The sequence below is a fragment of the Caloenas nicobarica genome, chromosome 1 (genome assembly GCF_036013445.1).
Source record: "Caloenas nicobarica isolate bCalNic1 chromosome 1, bCalNic1.hap1, whole genome shotgun sequence".
Classification (NCBI taxonomy): domain Eukaryota; kingdom Metazoa; phylum Chordata; class Aves; order Columbiformes; family Columbidae; genus Caloenas; species Caloenas nicobarica.
The window spans coordinates 82798993-82818185 of record NC_088245.1 but is presented as its reverse complement, the minus strand read 5'-3'; the positions used below and the strand labels follow the sequence as shown (position 1 = coordinate 82818185).

Genomic DNA, 19193 nt, shown 5'->3' with positions numbered 1-19193 from the left:
ACTGTGTTATTGAGGATGCTATTTGTCTTCTGCTGTATAATAGAGCACACATTTTGAAAACAGGCTGGCAATTCCATTTCATTCACTTTTTCTCTTTCCTATTCCACAAGTGTCATTGAAAGTAAGCAGCAAAGTCACCTTCTTCACAAATTTCTCAAACTAAAATGCTCTCCTGAGGATTGTTATCCTGCTTCTATGTGATCTAGTCTGGAAGCCTGCATGTACCAAATTAAAGAGAACTCTATGAATCAAAGCTGTGAGACTTGATACTGAAGTATATAATGAGCACAAAGGCACGTAAGGCTCTGTCCTGCTCCCACAGAAATGAGCAGCAAGGCTTTGATTCTGATTTTGCTTATCCAGCTATAAATCAAGAGCGACTTCACTGAAGCACGCATCAGTAAAAAGTGAACAAGCAGTCTTTCAGACACTAAATTCCCAACATATCACACACTGTATTTAGTACAAAACATCGTCCCAGCTTGACTTTGCGTGGAGGGTGACTCTGGAAGAAAATGCTGAGAAAATGTTCAAACTGTGTTTTAACAGAAAAGTGGTTATGATACAGTGGAGAAGTGGGTTAGCAGAGTTTACCAAGCCCCTGCCAACTGCCCACCTGCAGAAAAAAAAGAAGCAGTGATCCTTCTCAGAGACCAAACTAAGCAAGAGCACTTCTCTCCCTCTGCTGTACTGCCAGATCCTCCAGAGTCCAGAGCTGGAGGCAAAATTTGATGACCAGGCAGCTATTAAGAGGTTCCATAAAATTTTATGTGTTTATGAACACTCTTTATTCAAGCTAAATAGGCAGGGCAGCTGAATATCTCTTTGTACACTGAGACTTAAAATAACGTAAAGCATCAAGCTAAGCCACAATGTGTGATATAGGCCAAAAGATTTTCACCAGGACTAGTCAGAATCACAATGGCAGAGAAATGAATTAGTTGCAACAGAGTGTAACAGAGAAACACTAGTTATCCTGGCTTAGGGAAAAAGAAAAAAAAGGTACTTTTGTTAAGGCATAATACTCATCAGAATGGCAAGGTTGAAGCTATGAGAAATAAAATTGCCCATTCCTACAAGAGGAATGTGTGATTTTGTGATGTTCTTTGTAAATGGGATTGCACCAAAGAACATCATCACTACTTGAGAGAATAACTGCATCCTTATCTTATCACCTCTTTACCTTTTTAATGAGAATTGCCTGGCAAAGCACCATACACTGGGAAACGACTCTGCCCAAAGAGGATCTGTGTTTCGGTAGTGACTGAATATGAATTTGTAGCCTATTATTACTGGGTGTTATATTAACCACTAAATGAAAAATGGTTCCTGTCCAAATTAACTCTAAAATCACTTACACAACTCCCTTTTTTACAAGCTAAATGACAGAGTAAGATGCAGACTCTTGCCTTGCTGTTGTGGTTTGTTTGTTTTTATTTCCCATCCCAGGGCTTTAGGGAGTGTGTCTCTGCTAAGTGTTTCTGCAGCTGTTCAAAAGCAATCTTACTGCACAATACAGTATCTGAATAATTGTCTCAGGTGACTATTAAAGTCTACTGCTGTACCTTAAAACCATGAGGAGTAATCTTGCACCACAACAGAAATACCCAACAGCCAACCCTGCAGAGTGTCATTCCTGTTAACAAAGAGCTACTGCAACCGAGTGAAGATTCAGGAAGACAGAAAAAGCACAGGGAAGGCTCTGGACCTTAAGTTGTTCCTTTTCTTGCCAACTAAGCAAAAGTTGCTGATTGTTAAATATTGAATTGTCTGTATTCATCCCTAGCCAACTGAAGTCAATGGACTTACATCGGGGAGGACTTTAACCCATTACATGGGAAATGTTTGTCTTCTCCTTTCCCTCTCTGTCTCTCCTTACAGCCTTTTATATACTGCAGTAAAGGAACCCTTTCAAAGCCTAATGTATGGTAATACAGTTTAATTGTGGTTGGTTAGTCTGTTGGGGATAAAATGTAATGGTTCCAAGTCAATTTGCTGACTCTAAACTTGGCTCTGTACAGAGCTGGGGGAAGGCAGGTTGCTGATAAAAATAGCTGTGCTACCTGGGAAGGCTCTGCATACTGCAAAGGTACTGTTGGAGTAGGCCTATAATTGCAGATAATTGATTTTTTTAAAACAATGATGTTTGGCTCACACTAACGACACAGTTTGCCTCTTAACCCTTACATAAGAATAACTCACACACAAATTTAACTTCCAGACAAGAACACTTTGGGCACTCATTCCTCACGGAGCAGAATGTACTCATTCTGCATTCATTACACAACTTCTTTCAAGCTGAGTTGGAGACAGCTGAATTGCTGAAAGCAGGAACCTCCAGCCTTCGTTTCCTGCAGGATGACAAAAGAAACCCAAAAGCTGTGGGGCCTGTTTCCTCTTCCCACATCCTCTGATCTCATACTTCTACTGAATGCCACCCATAGTCCTAACACCAGATGAGAGACGTCCTGTTGCCAGGATAGGTGATCACTTATCAATATCTTGCTTACAGGGAACACTTAAGCTCTTTTTTTCAGATGGTTACTCCTCAAAACAACCACCTGTGCAGGAGTGCACCTCTCCTTGACTGCCTTCAGCTCTCATAAGCATCTCCAAACTGCCAGGCAGAACACGGTTCACCGTCAATCAGTGATACATATACAAAGTGTTAAGAAACTCTAATTTTAGATGACTAGAAGTGAGTGACAGAGCCATTTAGCCTATTGACATTCAACAGTGAAATGAACTCAGTTAAGATTAAAAGCGACCAAACATTCAGACAACCGTAGAGTGGTTTAACATCCTCATGGAAAAAATGAGCTTGCTACAATCCACAGGGCCTAGCTCTTCCACTGCCTTACATAAATATCTACATCTACACAAGTATAAAAACATCACAATATGATTTGGAAGCACTTTAAATGCAAGTTTATAACTTTACCTATTTGTCTATAGACATACCAGGCCTGTATGTCTACAGATACCTCCAATATCTGTAAAGATTTTGCTTGTTTACTTCCAGGAATCTCTTGTCTGCCAAGATAGCTTGGTAACTTGCTAGATACTTTTTATCATCTCTCTGTCTTCTCAGTAGCTCACTTAACATGATTGTCATCATTTTGTGCACATTTGGAGTGGCACTATAGCAAGAAATCTTTCAGTTTGGTCTCCAGCTTTATAATTTTCTTGTGCCTAAAGAGCAGAGCAGTAGTACAATAACAAGGAAAACGTACTGGACTCTTCTGCTAATGATTAAAACCTCAATGTCTTCGACATAATTTTGCTCTCTCTACTTTGTTCAATCTGTGAAGAGAAATTTGATAATCTTTTTGCTTTTATAATGAATATTTTTCTCCTTCTACTACTTCAGTGTTGTTTTAAAGGATCAGATTTTGTTCTGCAAGATGTATTTAATAATGCTCAACAAATAACTCTTCTCACTGGATTAGTTTGTAAGTAACTTACTATGGTGTCTGCAAAATCTGTTTTATCGGCACATCTGAGCATTATGCTATCGGCTCTCTCATGGCCTTTAATGACACACAATATCTTGCTTTTGCAAGAAAAACAATTGCACAGATCAAATAGCATCACAACAGCTGAGGTTAATGCCCTTTTCCCTTCAGTTCAGCACAGGACTTTAAGTACCTCCCCACATAAACATTACTGTCAGCTGCAAAGGCGTTTTGGTGCTGCAAACTTTTTTTCAGAAGCAAGACCATTGCTGCAGTGTTCATATACAGTGAAAGAGGAACCAAGGCAAAAAAATGGTCCATGATGTGCTTATACATAGACCTATTGAAAAGGTTTACCTTTATGCTGGCCAATCCCTTTCTGAGCTGTTCCTCAACTGGGACATCAAGCTGTCCAGGGCAACAGTCTAGAGACATTTTTCATGTGTTGGAGTATTTCTTATGGTATGTCCACACCCTGACTTTTGGCCTCTCTCTTTGCACATTCCTTGTAGCAATGGTGCTACTTGATGGAGCAACTTTGGAGGATAACCTTCCTCATTGTCTCTTTAAATGACAAGTAAATGAGCTTTATGGCGGTTTTGAATCAGGTATTAATGATGTATAACTGAGCATACAATCAGCAGATATGACCACTCTTACGCTTTGTGCTGGGTGTGCACTTGCTCTGAAGCAGGTATTATGCCTAGTTCTCACTTGTCACTGGGTTAAATGCATAGAAACAGAACTAGGAGGCACATACAAAATCAATATTGTGTTTGCTCCAAAGCAGGGGTGTCAAACTCATTTTCGCTGGGGGCCACATCGGCCTCGTGATTGCCTTCAAAGGGCCAAATGTAATTTTAGGACTGTATAAATGTAACTACTCCACATTTACACAGTCCTAAAATTACATTTGGCCCTTTGAAGGCAACCATGAGGCTCATGTGGCCCCCAGCGAAAATGAGTTTGACACCCCTGCTGTAAATCATTGGTTGATTTAATGCAGGGGGTATAATTTGTCAATTTTACAGAAGAGCTATTTGAGGAAACAACTAATTTTTATTAGCAGGGGGGTGGTGAACAAAAGCTTCAAGTGTGGTGAAAATGTATCATTGGTACCTTCTTTACCACGCTACTTATGGTGAATAAATGTAGCCACAGAAGGAGAAAGGATGGGACAAAGCTGATCAATACATACCTCTCCCTTGCCTTCCCTGCAGTCAAAAGAGAATGATTGCACTTATCTGGCTTTCTAGGGGAGTATCTATTCCTTGCTGAAGGTTAAATGAAAAACTCTTGTGTTACTACTTTTATGCTGACCCTAAATTTGTGTCCTAATTCTACTGTCTCTGGCTGTACGGATAGTTCTTCAAGTCAATGGGAAAATTGTCATGAAAAAGTGTTGCTCACATGAACGAGGTTTGCAAGATCAAGCCCTTCATGATCACTATAACCCTGGGCATTGGGCTGATATGGCATCCCTGATTTACAAGAGTAATGCTATTAGCATCAGAGGGACAATTCACATGAGTAAGGACTGTGAGAATGGGCCCCTCAGGAGCAACTATCACCACAGTTATGTGTCTAACCTCACTTAGATCACAGCAGTTTTCAAATGTTCTACAGGCACTTCACGCTGCTACTGAACTTTGAGAAGAAAATAGACCTTGAGCATTAAGTTCACTTCTGCTTTAGTGACTATGGCCCCGGTTTTGCACTCAGACTTCTCCACACTGTTAAGTGGTTCAGTGTCTGCAACAAATACTGGCTTCTCTTCTTGTTTCATTTCTCTCTTGCTTTATCTTCCCTTGCTTTTATTCTTTCATTTCTTTCCTTTTCTCTTTTCTTTCTCCTTTTCTCTTGTTCTTATTTTTATTTCCTTTTTTATTTTTTTGTCTTTTCCTATTTTCTGTTTTCCCTTCCCTTTTTATTTTTTCTTTTTCTTTCTTTCTTCCTTCTTTCCCCTCCCTTCTTGTCCTCCTCCCTTGCTCATATCTTCTTTCTATACCTTCCTTAGAATTAGGGGAATTCAATGATGGTAGGAAAAAAATTAATAAGCTGTTGGCCTCAAAATTCAAAGACTGAAAATGTATAAGTTTCCCAATTTCAGAAGCATTTTTAAGGTCACATAAATCAATATAGATTTCCAAAATCTGTAAAACAGGAATGTGAAATCCAAATGAAAGGGTGGTTTTTGTACAATTTGTAGCTGCATTTCTGCTTCTCTTTATAACCTGCCTACAACTATTGAAAATTTCTTTTCTCCTGGCTTTCTTGTATTTCCAGGTCTAGTTCTGAGAAGTGTATATAAACCAATTACCAGCTTTTCTTCCCAAATATAATAATGTGGGTTTAGGTTAACTCTGTTAACTGAATAGGCTCTTTAAACTAGCTTCGAATAAGGATTAGAATGCCAAAAAAACAAACAAAAAGTGGTAATAGAAAATAGTTTTATTGCAATAGCACTAAATTTGAAATGATGCAGATATGCTTCTCTTTTTTTGAAATAAATCAATTCCCTGGGGTGGATCCATGCGCCTGTGACTTTTCTTGACTTTGTGGAAATACTATTTGCTGTGTCTGTAGCGAGAACAACCATTGTTGAACTCAACTTCTACTGTCATTTAAAACCAGTTTTGATACTACAGTCGTTGCTCAAACAAGTTTTGCTTTAATGATTAATAAGAAAAGTCACAAAGGTTTGCACACACAGGTATTTAACATGACATGAAGCACTGAAGTAACACCAATGAATGCTGAATGTATGTACCCAAGACCAGTTGTTCCATAATGATGCGGCTTTAAAAATTGTATCACTTTCTGACTTTGTACACATCTTTAGGATTATTTCTGAAATCTTTACTGGGCATCCGAGTACATTTATCTGTATCTTCTTCAGTCTTGTTTATCATTAACTGCTTAGCCACAAGCATTGCTCTGGTTCCGAGGGGGAATGCTGTGGGAATAGCATAAATTTCTGTGAAGAAGCAGCACGAAGCTCGGACACATCTTAGCGGTAGGAGAAATCCATGACCAGAGCTAAGTTCCTTTATTTTGTTTCACTTTGCAAAGCAACATGATGCATACCGATTGGAACAGAGCTCATGGCTTGGGAACGCAACCACTTTTAGATTTCTTTTTTCCTTTGGTAGAAGTTCAGATCCACCAAAACAATGTCGGGGCCCAAAGTACTGAGACTTCAGTTGGTTTACACAGTGTTTCAGGCAAGCTTGGAGCCTGCTTGGGAGCTTGTGCTGGACACGGCATGTCTCTCATAAAGCCTGGTTGGGTCACCACCTCTGGTTTCCCTGTGTCTCAAAGTCCAGGGGTGTTTAGACAGTAGAGCTTTTTCGTGCCTTTTTTTTTTTTTTTTTTTCCCCTGCTTTTCTCTCGTTTCCTCTCAGGAAACGTTTGCGGCGGTCAGAGCACGAACCCCGCCTGTGCCGGCTGAGCCACCGCGGACGAACCGCGGGCCTGCGCTCCACGACTCCCGCCCCGGGGCCCGCGGGGAACAGCGGCTCGACGGGAGAGGACAGCGGCCACCGGGCCCCGCGGCGAGGCGAGCCGGGCCGGGACCCGCCTCCGCGCCCAAAGGGGCGAGGCTGAAGCGGGGGCGGGCCGGGCCGAGGTGCAGTGGCCTGCCGGGAGCAGCGGGGCTCGTCGCGGTGTGTGCGCTCGCCGAGCGGACGCGGGTGAGGTGCGTGGGCGCTGCGCGATGGCGGCTCCGGGCGGGAGTGGAAGGTCCGCCTGTTCCCCCCCACACACCCCTGCCCCTCGCCGCCCATCCGGGCGCGGAGCCATCGGCGGGTGCGGGAAGGGATCGCGGGGCCGGATCCGCCCCGCTGAGCGCGGCGGCTCCCCGCGGGGTCGGGGCTTTTGTGTCGTGCGGGTCCTCCCGCCCTCCCGGGGAGAACGAAGCGCGGCCACGGTGCGCGCAGGGCGGGCGGCGCGGAGAAGCGCCGGGCCCGGCGGGAGGGAGGGAGGAAGGGGTGGTCGCGGCTGCGCTGTGCTGCGGGACCCGCTGGTTTCGGAACGGAGTTTGCAGCGGGGCGGGGCGGCCCGGCGGGCCGGTAGCGGCAGTTCGAGTGCGCTTTGAAAAGTCGCGTTTTAGCAAACGGAGAGCGGTAGCGTTGCTAATTGCAGCTGCAGAGTCAGCCGGCGTGGGGAGACGGTCACGCGTGGCGGGAACGGGGGCGTTGCTGTGCGCCCGCCGGTGTGAGGAACGTTTAACGTAGGACTCTCGTTTTTACAAAACTGGGGACCTGGTGCCTGACCCCAGCAGGGGGGAAGGACCAAGAGACATCGGACTGTGAATCCTTAATGTAAAACACAGTCTCTTCGAACTAATCCCGGAATGCAGACCGATTCCTGTATTTACAAGTTAATCTAGGAGGAAGGGTAGCCAAAGAACCAGGAAGCCATATTTTAAATAGATCGATAAGGGAAAGGGTATTGCTCGGATTAGATGAACGAAATATGTAAACTGAGGCAGGCATCAGCGGGGCCTGAGGTGTCTACGCCCACTCGCTTTTAGGGCCCTTTGCATGGCATCTGGTCTTGTGCACTTAACCAGGGCTGGGTTTTGCATTCGCACCGCAGAGAAATGCGATATTGCCTCTGTGGATCCCACTGTTTGTGGTCTTACTAAGCACATCCCTTCAAGCCCTGTGGTGATTTAATATGTGGGGTTTATTTTTGCATTTCTGCAGGTGTTAAAGGTATGAATTCTTTGGTGTACTTTTTGTAGTGAAGACAAGGCCTGGGCTTCATGGGAGTTTGAAGAGGCCAACCCTACAAGTAGGGGAAGCGGATAAATGCAGTGTAGTTCCAGTGGGAGGAACATAGACATGTTGGTGAACAGTTTCTCATGACTTCCCATAGTTTCTGGATGTATTTCTAGCACAGCTTTAAAATACAGGAAGGAAAAACACTCTGGAGCCACAGATTCACTCCTTTTGTTGTGTGAAACCATGCACGTTCTGTAGAAACTGCTGAGAAAGATCTTTGCTGAATTGCTGATTGTCTTGAGAATTGCTGTACCGTGAAGTGCAAGGAAAGAAAGTTGTACTGAATTTCTCCTAATCCTCAGGCCCAGTGCTTGGCCTGGTGACTCATCACCACAGCCACATGGGTCCAGACAAGGCTGGATTTCTTTCACTGAGCAAACAGCTGCTCACCTCCATCCTGCCCGCCTCCCCACCAAGGTTGTGCCTTCAGAGCAATTGTCTGTCTCTACTGCTTTTGGCTTGTCCAGTTTCCCTTGTTTGGCTGTAGCTGGTGGTGACTTGGTGCTGAAAGCGAGAGGAGAGATTGTTAGAGCTGCAATCAAGTTCATATTATTATTAACTTTTTTATTACTATAGTTAAAATGATACTGTAGGAAATAATGAAGTTACCTATAACAAAAAGTACATTTATTTTGGTCTTGAGTGAAGCTAAGACATACTAGTTTTACGGATTCCTACTCACTTAAGAGTGTGATTGAAGCACTTGGTAAGGCAAAAGCCTTGCTCCATGCCGAGCACAAATAAAATGTGCAAGGGGCCATGCTTTTTGTTGTACGTGTGTTCAGTCCTCATCACATTCTTAACTTCATGGTGTTGATAAAGGTACCACCTCCATAGGATTGTGGGTTTGGTATGGTCTCATTGGAAAGAGAGTTCATTAGCTTAAACCTCCCATGATAAAAGCATAAATAGTTCTCTGCTTTTTGTCATTACAACTTAATCTTTGCCCGTGAATCATGCTAAAAGCAATTTTTAAGAACAAGGTCTCAAAGGAGAAAAATGCGTGTTTAACTCATTTTGATCACAAGTTATTGCTGGGTGGGAAGATACTGGGTAGTTGAAAGCTGAACTGCAATTATAATTGTGTCATTTTATCAGAAAAAAAAAGTTATGCAATACTAATTTTCCTCTTTTAAACAATATTGTATGTATAGTGTGTCATCACATGCTTTCTATCGTGGTAACTGCTTAGGGAAATTCGCTAGTTCAAATGAATTGGTCTAAAATTGGTCTAACTACTTGTGTTATTTCAAAAGGGTACTGATTTTTGTGGCTAAATCTTGCTCCTGCAATTGCGTTCAATATGGTGGTGTTTTATATTTTGACAGTTTAATAAGCAGATATAATGGAAGCAAAATACTACATGATAATATGATTTCTCATCTTAAAGTATTATATTGTGCCATTGTGAAAATCAACTGTGGAAAAATAAATTTGTTTGAAAAGAAACTTTTCACAGTGGCAAAATTGTGCTGTCATTGTCGTGATGCTAAAAAAAATAAAGGCTATCCTGACAATCTTCATGTCGGAACTTTGGGTTGCTGTGAAGTTAGCCTAACTTTAATGTTTTTTTAAAGGTCATCAGTGAGAAGTGGAGAAATGGCTAAATTGACTCAGTTAATTGACAATGAAGTCTTCTGGGCTTATGCCACTTATACAACTATTGTGCTTCTAAAAATGATGCTAATGAGTCCTATAACAGCATACTTCAGAATCACAAGAAAGGTAAGGAACTGGGGATACTGCGTGGTAGAATAGATTGGAATTTGTATTGAAATACAGAGATATCACAGGTGTTTCTTTTCAGCTTTCAAATACTGGTGCTGTTCTTTTTCTTTCTCCACCCTCCCTCCTCTGATGATATTCTGAGTTTGGCATGCTGGTGCTTTGTTGGTCTCAAATAGATGTCTTTAACCTGATTATGAGAGATAATTATGAGACTGTATCTTACAGTTGCATTTGACTTACTCTGCCCTTCTAAAACATTTCTGTTGTTTTTAAGTAAGAGTTTTTAATAACTGTAATTTCCACTATTTTCTCCAGTATTAGGGAGAAGAACTTCATAGCAGAAAGCTGATGTCCAGGATACCCAATTTATAAAGCAAATAAAATGTGATATGGAGCCATATTACATGAATAACCAACTAGTAGGGTCAGAAGAGGGGTTATGATGCGGATTTTTGTACATCTATAACCCTTTCATCCAGTAATTCTAAAGCTCTTTACATTCCCTAATTGTTTTAGCTTTCCCATTGCAGGTAGGTCATTATCTAAAAAAAAAAAAAAAAAAAAATTTCTTTCTAGAATGAGAGGCAGGCTGAAAATTTATATGAATTGATGTGTAGGCTAGATAAGTATATGAAAGATCCACTGAGGTTTACTAAATAGTGCAGAAGCTGTATCTAGCTTAGGATAGAGTGCTCATGGGAAGCATTGTGTTGTGTTTGCCCTCTTCCTGGTCTTCTCTAGGCATCTGCTCATGGCCATGGTTGTAAACACTTGGTCCTGGGCTAAAAGAGCCCTGAGTTTGCTCCATGTGGCTGTTCTTGTGAGATCTGCTTCTGCAAGACAACATGTGCTTCAAAGATTTTGTTTCAGTCCTTGTGTTGAAATACTGCTTTTCATTCCTGCTGAGTGCAAGATAACCCAGCTGAACTGTTCTGTTGTTCATGAGGTCCTCATAGCACAGCATCTGAGCTACTGCTGGTTTCTGATAACTCTCTAGGTCTTTGGCACAGCTGAAGACTGAGTATAGTAGAGCACACAGCCTGTCCTTTATGTTCAAAATAAGACCTAGAGGTCTGTGTCGTAACCATACTTCCTTATGGTGTTGCAAAAGCATGTCAGCTGTACTGGTCCTATATGTAGGGCCTTCATTAATTTAGAGTACTTTATTTTCTTAGGATGGACAGTAGCATTACAAACAGACAAATTAGTAAAGTAATTTTTATTTCCTATTCAATATGAAAAAGTCTTTAAAATGTGAAGAAAAAATGGAAGAAAGCAGTTAGTTACAATTCTGATACTGTTAATGTGTCTCCAGAATTTTGAGGCCGAGAGTATTTCACAGAAAGGGATCAAGACTGCCTCAGAAAGCAAACATGTAGTAGCTTTGCTAAAATCAAAAGCTTTTCTTGACTTAAGGCTGCGTACCCTGAATGGTCCACCAAATGCATGTGTTACCACATATGTCAGCAAGGAGAGATCTACTGCAGCCTGCACTAACTGAATTAAATGTTGTTTTCAAATAGTGTCTTACAGTATTTGGAGGTAATAATGGGTCGTATAAGTGGCAAAATTTGTACCTGAGAGGAAAGGGATAAACTTATTTGGTCATAAATGAGTATAGGAGTAAGACTCTTGGATGCTATTGCTGTGTGGACTTCTGAAGAAGGAAGGGATCTAAAAGGGCTTTCAGATAATTTGTCAAGAATCATGAAAAAGAGACTTAGGCAGTACAGAGCATAATTCTACCTTCCAGGTCGTTGTGTTCCTTCAGCCCACTGGTATTACTCTAGGCTGAGTATCGGTCATCTGCCATGCTTGTCTATCTCACAGGAAAGCTTTACATGCATAAATTGCATTACATTTATTTGTCAGCACGCCAGCTACGTACAGGCTAGGCCCAAGAAAACAGTAATGTAATGAACAATGTATTATTCTACGTGCATTTAACTTCAGTTAAGTTATGTGAGGTTATAGAGGCATTAGTAAAAAGAATGACCTTTATAGCAAGCTGCCATGACCAGAAGAAACATTCTGGCTTCTAACGTCTTGTGTGTGTTTATTTTTGAAATAGGCATTTGCCAACCCAGAAGATACAGCATCACTTGGTAAAGGCGAGAGCGCCAAAAAATTTCTGCGGACTGATCCAGATGTTGAACGTGTACGCAGGTAATGCATAGGAATCTTTTAAAATTATTTTAATTAGGAGAATAACACTAAATCAAGAAATTAATTTCACCCCTTTCTCTTTGGTAAGCCACTGTGTTTTGTGTTGCTTTATGTAGTAATCTAATAAATTAATTTGTCTAAATTAACAAGCTGTTTCACATTCAAACGGTCAGCTTGCATACTAAAAATAATAAGTCAGTGTCTGGTTATAATAGCTACCTCTTGGATAATATCCTATATACATGAGAGAAGTGATGAGAAAATTGTAAAATATGACAGTAAATTGATTTAGTATGAAGCAGTGTACATTAAGTGTAAATCAGCTTTCTATATAATTTGAACACCAGTTGCAATAGTTGTATCTTTTCCTAAAGTATAAGGGAAATAAGAGGAGGAAGGGGAGTAAAACTATGTTGAAGTCATGGAACTCCAGGGCTGTAATGAGGGTGTTAATCTGGCAAATCATACTGAGTGGGAGTCAAACCCTGTGCTCTTGTTGCTGGATTGAATTGTGGTTACTCACTGATGTGTCAATTGTACAGGAAAGTTGACCAACCTTCAGGAAGAATGCTATTAATAGTACAGCATTTTGCAGCCTGTTGTGTATGTGTTTTGTTTTGCAAGATTTGGGGCAGAATGTAAGCCATTTTTCAGTGGGCTAAATGTTGCAGCTTATTTAATTTTATTTAGCGGATGGCAATATCTTCTGTTACCAAAATTGTAACTTTACAGATGCTGTTTGATACACCTGTGCTAACAAGAAAAACTTTAGTGGAATACTGTCCATATCATGATTCCTTAATGAAGCTGTTTATCTACTATATATATTTTGATACCAAAAACTTGAATGTGAATGAACTCTTCTCATTTAAAACACCATTAGGGAAGATACTGAAAATCAGTTATGGCTCTGATTTCAGAACAGTGCATCATTGCAAATGTAGATGACTGGTGTTATATTTCTGTATGTCTCTTCAGGATTAGAATCTCAGAAAGAAGAATCAAATCTCAGTGGGCTGTGAAGGTGCTCTGAACTTCCCTTTTCTCCTCTTGAGTGGGTCAGGGAGTTGTTACTTGTTTAATTTGCCGTCTCTGTATAAAAATGACTACTTTTTGGTGAGGAGTAATTCCATTCTATTTGTAAATTCTCAGATGACAACTAAGTTGATACTAATTTTACAACCAGATGCCCTTTTAACTCAGATCATTAGAGAAATGACTATCACCTCACAGAGTCATTTGCACAGGTCAGATTTTTAAAACACTGTATTATGTAATCTGTGTTGCTGTTTTGCAGAGCTGTTCAGACTTGCCCAGACCTAGTAAGTCAGCTTGGTTCTAGCAATTCCATTGGTGCTGCAGCATCCATTTTTTTCCTCCCAACAATGGTTCTTAATGGCAGTTTACTATATTTTCTTTTGGAAGCTTCATGGCAACAGAGAATGCCACATAGATTTAGCATGGCTTCTCTTCTGAATAAGTGGAATTTGTTGTGTTTATGGAGATATAAAATACATTACTTTCTTCAGTGTACTTTTTTGGAAAAAAAACAGAAGCTGGAGGATATGTTTCTTTGCAATGATAAATGAGTTCAGAAAGCAGCTGCAAAACAGCACTATGTTCTGATTCTAGTTGGCTGTGAAATTTGACATAATTAGTAAGGCTTAGAGGCTGTTTCAATCAGTAAATTTGGCTGGAAGTATGATTTATCTAAAGAGGTAAAGGGAGCAGAGAAGGATTAGGAAGAGGCGTGAAAGAATACTTCCAAGATCTGAAGTTCAGTCTCAACACATTTTTAGTGAATTATATCATAGTTTCAAAATTTCAAACATTTTTTCAGCTATTTTAGTGCTTAGTAGTGAAGAAAATGAACCAAAAGTGTAATTGTCACACCTGTTAGATGCTCAAAAATAACATTCTTCAAGATGATTGAACTTCATTTGATAGAATTCTTCATATATAGGATATTTCATATTTTCTTTGTGGAGGCTACGGACTGAGTTTATGGGATTGAAATATACTGTCCAGGTTGTGAAGTCTAGTAGTTGCAGTCACAATCCAGTTAACTGATGTTCAGTTGAGAGATGTTACAAGAAAATTCCAGCTGTCGTCTTCCCCACCTTTCCTTGCATTCTTGCGCACTCAGGTGAACTCATATACCTCTTGTAAGTCCCTAGTGTTATGAAGATCCTGAGGAAAACCTAAATCCTTTCGTACAAAAATCAGAGTCCTAGAAATGTGGGGTGTGGCACAAGAGATGTAAGTGATGTCCAGTGAGTATGCCCAAGTAATTTCAGTAGCTGCATCAAGTCCCCACCGCTGAGGAAGCCAACAGTTGTGTTACGGCCTTGAAAGTAGCGTTCTTTGAAGATGCTGACAAATATCGAGGCTTGAAGTGGTTTATTCAACAAAATGTGACGCTGTAAACCAACTTTGCTTCTTTCCCCAGGGGCCACCTGAATGACCTTGAAAATATTGTCCCATTTCTTGGCATTGGACTGCTGTATGCTCTCTGTGGCCCTGAGCTGTCCACAGCCTTGCTGCACTTCAGGATCTTCACCGGGGCTAGGATCCTTCACACTTTTGCGTACTTGATCCCTCTTCCCCAGCCCAGCAGAGGTTTGTCTTGGGCAGTTGGGTATGCAGTGACCATCTCGATGGCGTACCAAGTGCTGAAGACGACGTTGTACCTGTAGCAGAGTCATAGCTTCTATGTACCATTCCACGTTCCATGCAAAGTTTCCAGCAGTGTATGATGATGTCTTGAATGAGCCAGCATGAGTTTTCCATGGTGACTGGAATTTGGTTTTTAACAGAGGCTTTTCATTCCTGTTCAGAAATATTTCTTTTTAGAGGAAAAAAAAAATCCTTTTCCCTATATTCCCTATTCATGGGCTGCATTGCCAAAATATTAGATTGAATGTTCCCTTTGCGATTTGTTGAGTGCTTACAATTCTAAATGTGCACTGATGCTGTATTGATAGCATGTGTGGTAATTTTCTACAGATGCACTATTTTTGGCTGTAGCTCGGAAGTCTAAATCAATAAAGACAAGAGGAAAAAAAAGCATGTTTGTATTTTTGTTTTCATTTTGACTCTTCTCACTGCAGCCAGCAAATAGCATGTCACTATGTATCATGAAGAGATTCCAATCACACAGTTCTTTGAAGAATGCTTACCTTAATAATAAGATATAACCAGTAATGCTAGGCTTGTAAAAAAATCTTTGATGAAATTGTTTGTGTAATCCACTTTGGGTTTAAAAAACCCAAACCGTTGCAGCTCCATTTCAGTTCAATAGATTAAAAAGAAAAAAAAGTATTTGGGCTAAAATCTGTTCAGTGACACTGGTGAAAATTAGAAGTAATTCCTTTTGTTGAAGTTACTCCAGACAAAGGCTCTTTTGACAAGTCTAGTTGTCATTGCTAGATGCATTCAGAAACAGCATTTTTAACTTCGTGTCAAGCTTCTGTACAGGAATCTTATTCTAAAGAGGAATACCTGGAGCCTGTGTTTATTTCTGTAAGTGTTACATTTGAAACAAAACTAGCTTCAAATCCCTTCCATTTGTTCAGTGGTATCAAAGCCCTGAACATTCACTTGCTATGTGCTGAGAAGCAGAAAAGATAAACAGAAACCCTTAGAAATACCTAGGGTGATTCAATGTTTTCCTGTGTTTCTCGTGCATTTATTTTAAACTTACATTCTATTTTCCCTTGCTCCCACAAATACCATCTGTGCATCTGGGTGGGGTACGTGCTCAATCTGGGAAATCTGATTTACCAGCTTCAGTCAAACTCCGACTGCCAGCTCCGTGGAAGAGTGTTGGAGTGATCCTTGTCAAACGGCTCTTCTTGCAGCTTCTCCAGGCTGTGCTTTAGAGAGGTAAACTGTCCCTGCTGTTGTACAGCTGCAGACTTTGAAAGGTTAGCTTAGCTTCTGGAAAACTAGTAAAGCAGGGATGTCAAACTCATTTTCACAGAGGGGCACATCAGCCTCGCGGTTGCCTTCAAAGGGCTGAACATAATTTTAGGACTGATACAGTCCTAAATTGACACCCCTGTAGTAAAGGAAAAAATAGTATCTTAGTTGTATGTATTACTGAGTTAAAATTAATTTTCACCTTTTAAAATATGCACATGTGGATCTTGGACTGACATTATCAGGTTCTGTTACAAAATCATTAAGCAAAATAATCTATAACTGATGAAATGACTGGCTGTTATCAGCAAGTGTGCTGCTTTTGACCTTGTCAATGTACAGAAAAGGCTGGTCCATGGGAGACATAAAAAGAGGTCAAACCAATGTATAGTAGGCTTCGTTTCTGTTTCTTATGCCTGTTATTCCCACCACAATTCTTTGACGGCTGGAGAAACAATGTATTTTCTCTCTGCCAATTATTCCTGGCATTTTATATTCTCTACTTCTCCAAAGCACTTTGCGTATCTTCAGAGTGGCTCTAATAGTTGACCATGACGTACTTTAAAATACTAGCTGACATAGCTTGACCTGGTTAGCTAATTTCGTCTCTGAGTGAATTTCATGGGCCGCTTAATTTTTAAAAGTGTGAACACATGAGCAATGCCTCAGTTTAGTTTTTGACTCTGTGGGTAAATGCTTATGTGGCTTTGGCCAAAGTTACTTTGTCCTGGTTTTCCTGGCTGCAGGCAGATGCGCTGTAGGCAGTGAGTTATTGAGAGGGTGACTGGCAAAAAGCTCTGAGCTAGAATTTCAATTTGAACATGACTTCACATCCTGTCACAACAAAGCGGGTGTTTAGAACTATAAATGATACATTAAATGTTTCCTTGAATTTTCAGAAGCAAGGTTGTATCTGAACTTCACTGCCTTCAAGGTATTTATTTCAAGAAGCTGGATCAATTTTTCTGAAAGTGATGAAATTGTGTAAGTCACCAAAATACAACAAAAAAAAGGCTTAGGCTCCTAATTGAAGTCAGTTTGGAGTTTTGAAAAATTTTCTAATCACCTGAAGCCTGTTACGTTCATTACACCATACTTAGCCATATGTCTTCCTAGTTACTTAGAGAAACAAATTCAATCTAGATTTTGGTGGAGAATGCTTGTAACGTTTGTCCTTTCTAAAGGCATGAAGTAAAAAGCAAAACTTTAAAAATCTCCTTTTAAAAGTAACTAAAATGTTTTCTGTTATTATTCAAGCTAACATGATTTTAATTTCAAGGCTGAAGTTTAGGAAGAACTTTTTTCCACTGCAGTACAAATCTTGTCCTGCCAGCTGAGATGGCACATGAAGTGCTCTGTGAAAGGTTGTATGGACATATGTTAAAATACTGTCATTATTGAATACCTCCAGGTGTCTGACAGTAAAATACATCTTTGTGATTCACATCAAGTGAAACAGTATTAATTAAATACTGATTTTCAAACTTCCAAATCTTGATTAGTAAATCCCATTCCTAGATTTTGAAGGCTAAAATAGATCATTAGCTCCTTCAGCCTGACCTCTAGTGGAAAATACGCCCTGGAATGGCTGCCCTTCTGCTGAGGTTGGTTTAATCACAGCGTGAATTTGGGAAAGGTGTGTGATCTTCATTCAGAGACTTTGGGAGACAGGCATTGATTCACTCTTTTCTATGACATTGTTTCTCTCTGGAATATATGCACACTAAACTTAGTCTTTAAAAACAACGTAAGGTTTTTCTTTTTTTCAAATCAAGGCAAGTTATTATTACATTATTGCAGTGCAAGGAGGAATGTGAAATATTTAAACAGGTACTTTCCCTCCTATAAAGCACTCTGCTTTTTACTCCTCTATACTCTTGGAGAAACAAAAATGTATAGCCCTTTTCCACATGTAAAAACATACTACTCTTCTCTTTTAAAAGTAGATGTGAGAAATGCGAGGTATAATGCCTGAAGTTTTTTCTGTATAATAATGCTAATTAAGCATTCTTAAGAGTATATGTTACAGTGCATACACACACAGACTGCATTCTGCACAAATGCTTGCAATGTATGAAGTTGTAACTGTGATCTTATGCCATAAATTCCGTAAGTGGTACTACGGTGATGTAGGGCATCCCTTGCTAGCCTGGAGTGAATCATATTGAAGTGGATGCTTGTGAAAGAGTGGAAAATAACGACTTCAGCACACTTTCTTCAAAGCCTATTGAGTTGTAATATGGGCAGGGGAATGGCGGCTGACTTCTATTGACTAGTCAGCCTCTATTCCTTGACACAGTGTTTCCAAGTTCTGACCTGCATGCCAGGTGACTGCTTTTGCCATGGAAACACATTTGAAAGTAATTTATTTTTATGCATTGAAGGACATTATTTTAGCAGTGGCCACATAATATCCACAGTTGAATGCTTTTATATCTGGCTCTTCTTTGCTGGTGGATCCCCGTGTGTATCACCACTGGCAGCATCTTTCTTTTATTCTACGTCTTATATGTGCTGGTGGACTTCTGAGAGAGCTTAAGAAGAAGTAGTTCCAAGAAACCTGTCTTTAAAAAAAAAAAAAAAAAAAAAAAAAGAAGAGTGTTTGTCTCATGGGTAATGCTTGTCCAGTGAGAGGGAATAAATTCAGAAGGTAGTGTCAGTTCTGCAGAAACAATAAGGAGGAAAAAAAAAAGAGAAGAAGGACTGAAAGGAGAGAAATATCTTACTGATAGCTTAGTCACAGCATCAAGTAGCAAACTGGATGAAGACTTGTAGCCGAAGTGTTATAAGAGAGGCGGATGGCTTTCTGATTCTGTGGTTTTATTTTATAAACTTACTTTACAATCTCTATTTAAAATATGTTTATTTTTGAGAATGCTTTTCCTTGTGCGTCAAGTCATTAAATATCTGCAAAGAGGATTATAAATACCTCAAATCAGAATGCAGGTGACCCATCGGCTAGGTCGACTTGGTAGCTAATTCTGTTTAACCAGTTGCCTCTTAAGGCACCTGTGGCACACAGACCACTGCTGTGGGAGGTGGGAGTTGTGTGACTATGATTAATTGCCTGTAAAACTGCCCCAAAAATGACATTGTACCTACAGTGCTGGAGAGGATGTTTTTGTTTTGGTTTGGT

At 40.3% G+C, this 19193-nt stretch overlaps 1 protein-coding gene across 2 annotated transcripts; it reads left to right on the top strand.

Annotated features, from left to right (window-relative positions):
* Positions 1 to 6884: 6884 nt before the first annotated feature.
* On the top strand, positions 6885 to 15188 carry MGST1 (microsomal glutathione S-transferase 1). Of its 2 annotated transcripts, none has more exons than XM_065647860.1 (4): positions 6885 to 7152; positions 9820 to 9967; positions 12042 to 12136; positions 14586 to 15188. In XM_065647860.1, the coding sequence occupies exons 2-4, from the start codon at positions 9842 to 9844 to the stop codon at positions 14830 to 14832; spliced, it is 468 nt and encodes a 155-aa protein (XP_065503932.1). In that variant the 5' UTR covers positions 6885 to 7152; positions 9820 to 9841; the 3' UTR covers positions 14833 to 15188. The 2 variants fall into 2 exon arrangements, with proteins under 2 accessions (XP_065503932.1, XP_065503924.1); XM_065647852.1 differs by having other exon boundaries at positions 7079 to 7147.
* Positions 15189 to 19193: the final 4005 nt, after the last annotated feature.

Excerpts from the sequence above, each read along its gene's own strand:
- MGST1 (XM_065647860.1), top strand. The coding sequence starts at position 9,842 with ATGGCTAAATTGACTCAGTTAATTGACAATGAAGTCTTCTGGGCTTAT. Across the intron at positions 9,968-12,041 it reads ACTTCAGAATCACAAGAAAG|GCATTTGCCAACCCAGAAGA; the intron begins GTAAGGAACTGG and ends TTTTTGAAATAG. Across the intron at positions 12,137-14,585 it reads GATGTTGAACGTGTACGCAG|GGGCCACCTGAATGACCTTG; the intron begins GTAATGCATAGG and ends TTCTTTCCCCAG.